At 27.8% G+C, this 9,419-nt stretch overlaps 1 protein-coding gene across 4 annotated transcripts; it reads left to right on the top strand.

Annotated features, from left to right (window-relative positions):
* The first annotated feature begins 1,322 nt into the window (after positions 1-1,322).
* LOC107917817 (transcription factor bHLH123) lies at positions 1,323-4,143 on the top strand. 4 transcript variants are annotated; one of them, XM_016847151.2, is made up of 7 exons: positions 1,323-1,965; positions 2,048-2,708; positions 2,839-2,949; positions 3,065-3,130; positions 3,223-3,288; positions 3,387-3,440; positions 3,522-4,143. In XM_016847151.2, the coding sequence occupies exons 1-7, from the start codon at positions 1,646-1,648 to the stop codon at positions 3,672-3,674; spliced, it is 1,431 nt and encodes a 476-aa protein (XP_016702640.2). In that variant the 5' UTR covers positions 1,323-1,645; the 3' UTR covers positions 3,675-4,143. The 4 variants fall into 4 exon arrangements, with proteins under 4 accessions (XP_016702640.2, XP_016702639.2, XP_016702641.2 ...); XM_016847150.2 differs by having other exon boundaries at positions 1,324-1,965; positions 3,384-3,440; XM_016847152.2 differs by having other exon boundaries at positions 1,379-1,965; positions 2,057-2,708; positions 3,384-3,440.
* The last annotated feature ends 5,276 nt before the right edge of the window (positions 4,144-9,419 follow it).

The raw sequence follows: 9,419 nt of genomic DNA, 5'->3' as shown, positions 1-9,419 counted from the left end.
ATAAATATATATATATACCATATTTTATGGTTTGTTTGTGCATATGTTGTTGGTTTTCAGACTTCTAATTAGTATTTGTTTGAATGGTAGCTAAAAACATATTGATTCCAAATTTTATGAGATTGAAATAAAATTTAGGTCTTAACCCAATTAAAATTAAATCATGAGCTATGATTTCATCACCATATCTTTTTTTTTTCTTTTTAATTTTATTGTTGTATTGGAATATCATTTATAATGTATTTATTAAAATGAAACTATTTACTTTCTAAGAAAATTACCCACTTCTTTAAAAAAAAACTACACGCTAATTAATTAAACTACTTATTTAACTTTTCATCATTTTAAATTACTTTTTTCTAAAATATAAAATATATATGAAATATTGTGTTTTTCCCCTAATATTTTTAACATAAATAAAATTATTATTTAATATACGAATGATGTTATTTTCCAATCCTACTTATAAAATTTAAAAACTCTATCTTTACTATATCAATTAATTACCCAAAAGAATAAGGTTTTCATGCAAACTATGAATCGATCCAATAGAGAAGTTGATAAGGTGACAATCTCATTCACACGTCAAGCATTTTATAATATTAAAATAATATTTTATTTATTTATGAAATTAATTTGATTTTATGGTTTAATTTTTGGAACAAATTTTATTTAACTTTAAAATCAATTTTTATTTATTTCTTTACATTATTATAAATGGATGTCTCGTTTTTTGCGTCTCTTTTGTATAGTTTGTAAGCTTTTAACATTTGGTGTACCATTTTATTTTTTCCACATGTTTTTTTTTATTAGTTTTGTGAAAAGTTAAATTATTATAGAATGAAAATCATTGTAATTTTAACTATCAAAGGTTTTAAAAATAAACATATATATATTATTGTGTTTTAATTTTTTAATTATGTTTTTGTGAAATGTTATAATTTTTTAAATATTAAAAAACAATTTAATTAATACATATAGTTAATTAGTATATATATAAACACCATTCTAATTTTTTAAAAATTCAAAATATAATATATATAATTACAATATCATATATTAGTAATGTTATATTTTAAAAGTTAAATATAAGTAATGTTAAAATCAAATAGTGGGTGTCTATAATTAGCTCAACTTCGTGTTTTCCTTTAGAAGTCATCTTTGGCATGAATTAATTGTGCAAATTAAGCAGACCCTACATATAAAGTAATGAAAAAAACACTTTGAAAAAGGAGAGAAAATCAAAATTCCTATATATAACAAAAAATGACTATGCACCATATATATATATATATTAAAATCAATTTCAAAACTTTAACAGAAAGTTAATAAAGCATCTAAAATATTAAATCCAAAACAGAAGGGAAAAAAAATTCAATTTCAAAATGACCTTTCCCCTTGTCTTATCACCCCTAGAAATGTCAACCACATCCTGGTTACTTGTTTCACTATAGTACTGCCAATTAAGCTGTTTAATCCTTTGGCTGCTTTGGGTGTGTATGTTTGTGTGGTTATATATATATATAACCTGAGATGCAGCATTTCTATCATTTTATTCAACCATAAAACCCCCCTCAAACAAGCCTCTCCATCAAACAGGTCCTTCACCATAGCAACTGTAAGGCAGCAGCTGAGTTTTATAGCCATGGCAGATGAGTTTAATACAGGAACTAATTGGTGGGATTCATCAAGGACAGCTGGTTCATCTTCTTCATCTTCAGGGCTTAATAACAGCTTTGGTTGGGCAACTGAAATGGTTGATATCAAAGCAGCAAGGTCTCCAATGGATTCGGTCTCATCAGTTTCAGGCAGTTCAGTTGTTTTCCATGATAACCCAAAGCTTCAAGTTGGACTCGGACCTGATCATCATCATCATCATCACCACCATCATCATCCACCTAGTGATTTACAAATGATGGGTTTAGGACTTCCTTCTCAAGCCATGGATTGGAACCAAGCTTTGCTGTAAGTACTTAAAATATACTTTGATATGTTTATATGTTTATTGTCGGTTTAAAGTTTTAATTTTTGTTATGTTCTTTTGTAGTCTTAACAGGCGTGGGGATAAGAGTGAGGTTAGTTTCAGGTCGATGCTTCAAGATCATAACTTGAATGCTTCAAATGCAAACTATCAGCATCAACAGCGAGAAACAGGTGGGATTGGATCGTCTCAACTTCATTGGAGAGACAAGATGTTTACTGGGGATGCCGGGTTAAAGCAAATCGGGAGAGGGTTTTCACTGGATCAATCTCAGTTCAGTCCCCATGGAAGTTCCAGTGATAGCACTGTGACTTGCCAGAGCTTGCCTTCTAGTTTCCAGATGGATTCTTCTACAGCTTTGTATGGGAGTCCCTCAACCATTCTGCAAGGGCTATTGGGGTCAGAAAATCAACCACAACAACAACAACAACAATCCTCTTATGAGAATCGTTCAATGAATTACCAATATGGAGCAGCCGCCCCTACAAGTTATGGAATGAACACTAATGATCAATTGTTGCCTAATGCTTTGTCCAAAGTCCCACAATTCTTAAGAAGTTCACCTCCAAAACAACAACTCCATGGTCAGTTACATTTCTCAAACAATGCTCCGTTTTGGAATCCCTCTGCAGCAGCAGCAGCTTCCATGACTGATCATGTTAGGCCTGGGTTTTTCCCCTCATTGCAAACCCAATTTCAAACAGGAACTTTCGATGAAAAACCAAAGGTGAACCCCCCTCCACGAAAAAAAAAAAAGTGGATTGAAGAATCTTTTACTTCCATTTTATTTCTATATTAGGGTTTGGAATATATGTGTAGTTAGAATTTTTATTTATTTAATTTTCATATGTCAGCAGAATATATCCGAAGTTCGGGAGACGAGCACTGTGGTGAAGAAAAGTGGAAACGAACCCGCTTCTACTAAAAGGCCTCGAAATGAAACCCCATCAACGATGCCAGCTTTTAAGGTACCATCACTTTGATAAAACTTTTCACAACAGGATTTTTTTTTTTGAATTTGTTTTATATGATTCGATAGAAATATAAATGAGAATTTCATTCAATAGCTTTGATTGATCATAGGTGAGAAAAGAGAAGATGGGGGACAGAATCACTGCACTCCAACAATTGGTTTCACCTTTCGGAAAAGTGAGTTTTCTCTTCATCTTTTCTTTTTTTACTGTTCGTCAGTCTTCAGAGAAATCAAATTAAATGAATTTTTCTTAATTATTTATTTGTAGACGGATACAGCCTCAGTGCTATCTGAAGCCATCGAATACATTAAATTCCTCCATGCACAAGTCAGTGTAAGTTCCATGAACACCCCCACCTAGTATTCCCTTTTATGCAAATCATAAAAATATTAACAGTGTTGTGATAAGGTTTTGCGTTTTTCCTATAGCAGGTTTTAAGTACCCCATACATGAAAAATGAAGCCACCATACAACATCCTCAACAGGTACTATTAATATATTATTAATACAACATTTCTCTTGGTGTTATTGGTATAGAGTTGATATCTCATAATCTTTAATGGCAGAATCCTGAGAAGTCCAAGGACCCAGCAGAAGGACCTAAACAAGATCTAAGAAGTCGAGGACTATGCCTAGTGCCAGTCTCCAGCACATTCCCATTGACAAATGAGTCGCCTGTGGATTTCTGGACACCAACATTTGGAGGAACTTTCAGGTAGATGACTGAAATGGTGGGGGAAAAAAAAGGGGGTCCATAGATATTATATGTAAATGGAACAGATTCTCTGCAAACTATAGTGTATATTCTTATCAGGAAAATCAAAACCCTAGATACAAGTTGTTGGAGGGATGATAATTGATAAGGATGAAATTGGAAAGAAGTCCAGACTCCAAGAAGGGAAAATTGAAAGGAAAATTAGAAGATAGAAAGGGAAGAGGACTCTTCAAAGAAGAGGGGGCAATAGCAAGGTTCCAACAACAGGCAAAATGATGCAAGGATTTGGGCATTGTTGAAGGGGACCATATGAGATATAAACTGATATTAATTTGTTTTTGTAATAATTGAAGAATAATTATTGTGAGATGAGAGGTTATTTTATTGGATTAGGAATATTAATTCAGAATTAAACAATAGTTGCTGATTTTAGAGGGCAAAAAAAAAAGAAAGAAATAATTTAGAAAGAAAAATTGAACCCTTTGTTCCTTTATTTATTTATTTATAATTTTAAAATTAATTTTGTGTTTACCAACATTGTGAATAGAGGTGCCACTACTACCTTTAATTTAACAAGTAAAAAAGAAAAGAGAAAAGAATAATTGAAATGTTGAATTATAAAGAAATGTGGGGGAAATGTGAATTGATTGGAAATCTCACTTTTGATTTTGTTATTTGTTTGGAATATGTTAGTGGAAGTCAGAAGGTGGCCCACTCCAGCTCCTCCTCTCTTTCACCCTTTATTTTATTTATTTTCATTCCTTCAATTTTATAATATAATAACACAGTAATAGCATCAAGGTGTATATATAAGAGAATTGGAGGAATGTATGTAAAAATACTATCAGTTCATGCTTTTTGCTTTTCAATTGAGTGGTCACATTGAAGAGCTTCCATTGGAAGGTAAAGAAAAAACACTTTATTATTTATATATCCTAGATAATAATGCTTTCTTGTGAAAAAATATCCTAGATAATAATTAGTATATGTGGCCTTCCCACCTCCTCTTCATCAAAACTACTTTTTTTTTTTTTAAGATTATGACTATAGTATCATATTAATATTACAATACTTTATAAAAAATTAATCAAATTCATAATAAATACATGAATATAAAATGTTAATTTTTGCTAATGCAAATTGTTAAAATACTGATTTTTAAGTAAGTTAACTTTTTAATTATGAAAAATTAAAATAGTATTTATAAAAGAAAAGTGAGATAGAACTGATTAACAGTTAAGTTATATTTCATCAATTATTGATTGAGTTGGATTAATTTATGTAAAATGAGGATGGCTTTAACATTCACAAAATCATTAATACATCTATTATTTATGTTTGTGGTTTACCAAGTTCACTTCTTTTGCATTTTAAAATGAGGTAGCATATGGATAAATTTTTTTTAATTGGTATTTAATACATATGAAATTTATTTATAAATATTAATTAAATAAATTTTAAATATAAAATATTTATCTTCACAGATATAAATATTTATCACCCAAACACCATCGCATACAACATCCTAAAATTATTTACTAATTAGAAAATAACATGAATGCTAGTTTTATTTTAATATTTTAATCATGCATTGATTAGAGAAGACTCTCATAACCTACCCTTACCTTATAAATAAGTGTAAATTTCATCACTAATTTCATAAGCTTTCTAGAATAACTTATTATTTAAAACATTTATAACCATATATAATAACTTATTATTTAAAACATTTATAACCATATATATATATATATAAGAGAGAAATAATAATATTTCAATTGATTTAGAAATAACTTAAAACTACAATTTATTTTATTTTTTTCATTCTCAATTAATTTAAATAAGTGATTCTTTTTTATTAAAAAATTAAAAAAAAAGTTAATTTTAATTCCATGTTGACTAGAGAATATTCTCATAGCACACTTTTCAATTATTTTATTTCTACATTGACTATGAAATACTCTTATAGCTCACTTCTTCATTATTTTATTAAAAATTAATTTTAATCCCTTAAAAAGTTAATTTTCACCTCACATTGATGGGAGAATTCTCCCATACATTTACCCTATAAGTAAGTGTAATTTCTTCGCAATTTTCATTAAAATTTAAATTTAATCTCACATTGATTAGAGAATACACTTGTAGCTCGCTTCTTCACTACTTTCATTCAAAAGTTAATTTTTATTCTACATTGACTAGAGAATACTCCCATAGCTCATTTCTACACTATTTTCACTAAAAGTTAATTTTAATCTCACATTGGCTAAAGAACACTCCTATACTCACACTTACACTATAAATAATTGTCAATTTCTTCGCTATTTTTATTAAAAAATTAATTTTAATCTCATATAATTAAATCATAAAATATTTAAAATATATTACCTTTTAAAAACTTAAGTATATTTTTTAACTATTGTTTCATCAATAATTTTTAATTAATATGTCATTATTTAAATAATAACAATTTTATAACTTCAGTTTATTATTCGAATAAGATATACCGACCAATACATTTGAAGGCTAAGCATCTAAACATCTTTTCTCACAAGTTCAAAATAAAATATATAGCATGAATGCTTTAAAACTCAATAAAAGCACCATGAAGGCCCTTGTATTAAGAGATAGATTGTATTTTATTTAATTTATTCCAAAAATGAACAAATTAGTCTATAGACGTTAAATCAAATAGCAAACTAGTCATTTCAGTTAAAATTTCTATCTATTTCTATTGTTAAAAATTGGCGTAGCTGATCGAATAACTAAGCAAGTACACGTAGCGTGTCCCATATACTTCATGTCGACATACATGAACCAGTTTTTAACAATAGAAATGAAAAAAAAAACTTTTAACAGAAAGACTAATTTACTTTTTAATCTAATGTATAATGATTATTTTATTCATTTTTTTAGTAAAGAAAACAAAATGTAATCTAACTCTTAATATAAGAGTCTCTATAATACTTTTACTCGATAAAACTATTTTTGAGTATTATTATCACATTTTCAAACATTTATAAATAAAGTTAATTGAAACCTTTGTAAATATATGGGTAGAATTACTTGGCTACGTATGAATTGGGTGTATTTTTTATATTTAAATTTGTATAGCTTGGGAAAGAAAATCTTTGGGTTACCTCATGATTAACAAATCTAATTAAAAATTTCCAAGAAAACCCTACCATTTATAGGACCAAAAAAGAAGAAAGCTTGACATATATAACAAACTAATCATGAAGAACTTTATGAGATTCTACAATCTAATAATCTTCTTTTGTACTCTTTCTTTTTCTTCAAAGTAAAGAATAAAATGCACTAAGAATGTAAATATATAATCTCAAAAAAACTAAATAAATTATTTATATTATATCTTTACTCCTACTCTAGTTGGCCTCAACTTTTGCACCCATTGGCTACAAAAGAGCTTTGTAAACATATCTTGTACAGTTCCTTGGGATCAGTATTCTTTGATGATCAATTCACTTTATAAAGTTGAAAAATTAAAATTTCAACTAACATTAACTTTAGTGAACAATGACAATAATATTATATGTACCAGAATGAAAGAATCTAGGCATTGATCATTGCTCATCTCATAGTCTTCCATGTGATCCCCAAGATTTCTTAGGTTTACTTTTAGTAGTCTATATTTGTCATATCTCTTTAACAAGTTTTCATTTTTGTTTCCAACTCTTTTGTTTTTTGGGGGCCTAATATGTCAATTAGTATTCTTTATTTAAGTCTTTATTCATTAAAACCCTTAATGGAAATATACAAAAATGTGAGAATCTTGTTTTTATCTTCAAATCTCTTGAATAATACCTTAATAGTTAAATTTAAGTGAAAGAAAGGATCAAATTGACAAAATATACTAAATTTATCATTATGGCTAAAAAAAATTTTTTTTAGTCTTTCATAAGAATTTATGGAGTCTTTTTTTTTTTTTTGCATACATGAAGAATTAGTTCTTTGTTTTACTCGTTGGATAAAGCTATCCGTTTTACGTTAGGTCTCCTAAAAAATTAGAAATCAAGCTAATTGATAAGTATTTATCTATAATGTACCTAATAACTAATCATTCGCATTATGTAGGCCCATTAAGGGGGTAGACGCTGGCCACAAGTTTTAAAACTATTCCATTGAACCTTCAACCACTAGTTAAGTTAGGAGAGACTCTTATCATCTCACCTAACTCCCGTGGTTATATTGTTGTTTCACTTTACTCATTGATAAAGAATGATATAGGCTAGATTTAAATTTAAAATGCTTGGAATTGATGAAAGAGGAGTCATAAAATGTAAGCCCCACTATTAAAATTTAATTCCAAGCATTTTATATTTGAGCTGTCCAAATTTAATGTTAATTAGTTAGGGCTTTTGATATGATATAATATCCCTTCCTACTACAATAATTAAGCTATTTTTCCAGAGTATTTATGCCACTTGAAAGCTAAAATATTTTATGTTAAACCCATCATTTTGGAACATAATTCATTTCATCAAAAAAGAAGAAGTAACTTGTCTTCAAAGCTCCCTTACATATACTTTTTATTTCTCATCATTTTTTGTTTTCTTTTCTCCTCATTGTTTTATATTGAATTTATATCTAATATTCATTTTCAAATTCGAATAATTTAGTTTATAAAATTTAAGTAACTTTTAGCCATCGGTGAATCTCCTTCACCCGAAATAATCATTTGTTTAATGTTTAGATTAGTTACTAAAGTTCGAAGGTTTTTTTGAGACTGTTAAACTACATGAAAGAGAAATATCTACATTTTGAATCAGGTCAAATCTACATTTTGAATCAGGTCAAATCTAAATAAACAAAATGTTTGTTGACATGAGATCCAAGTTTAATACAAATTTGATCCTTCTTGAACTATAAATATCTTTAGTACAGATGAAACAAAAAAAAATTAAAATCAAAATTAAATTATAAATTTTAGGGCCAAAACACCAAATTTATCATTTTGTTGGCTATAACTTGTTAGGTTATTTAGTGTATGAACATAAGAAGACTTAATTCATACATAAATATTAAAATGATTTGGCATAACTTAATAATAATCAGTACAAAATTAAAATTAAAATGATGAGTTCTTGTTTCTTATTTTTCTAAATAAAAAATTACTTAAAATAAGTTAAAAAAATTTCCTCCCATTTCGTGACAAAGTGAAAGTAATTCATTACTAATACATGTATTACGACATGTTAAAAAATAATACCCAATCAAATAAAACAAATTCATGTATTAAGATGTGTTGGAAAATAATATTCCACTAAAATGAAGCAACAAATATGAAAGGTTTAAAAAGCAATTTTATCAAACCTTTGCCTATGCGGTCCTCTAGAATAAATTCGATAATATATATATTGGGGATCCATTAATATAAATAACGAACAAGAAGAATAAAGAAAATTGAACACATAAATATTTACATAGATAACCCTCAATTTAGTGTATAAAAAATCATGAGTAAAAGAGACTTCACAAATGAGAAGAAAATAATTTGAAAAGTACAAGATAGAAATAATAAAAAAACAAACCCTGAACTCAAAATACAAAGTCCTCTGAAACATAAAATTCTCTTAAAGCTCTGTTAAAGTTATTTCTTAATCGTGTTATGTTGTATTTTTTATCAACATTTCTAGAGTTACTAAGGCCCTTTTATAGGCTAAATTTAAAGGTCAAATATGATTAAAATGTCTTAGATTAATCAAAGTTCGATTAAAAAGAATAATCAAAG

This window comes from Gossypium hirsutum, chromosome A01, assembly GCF_007990345.1.
Source record: "Gossypium hirsutum isolate 1008001.06 chromosome A01, Gossypium_hirsutum_v2.1, whole genome shotgun sequence".
Taxonomy (NCBI): Eukaryota; Viridiplantae; Streptophyta; class Magnoliopsida; order Malvales; family Malvaceae; genus Gossypium; species Gossypium hirsutum.
This window is presented reverse-complemented; position numbering and strand designations above follow the sequence as displayed.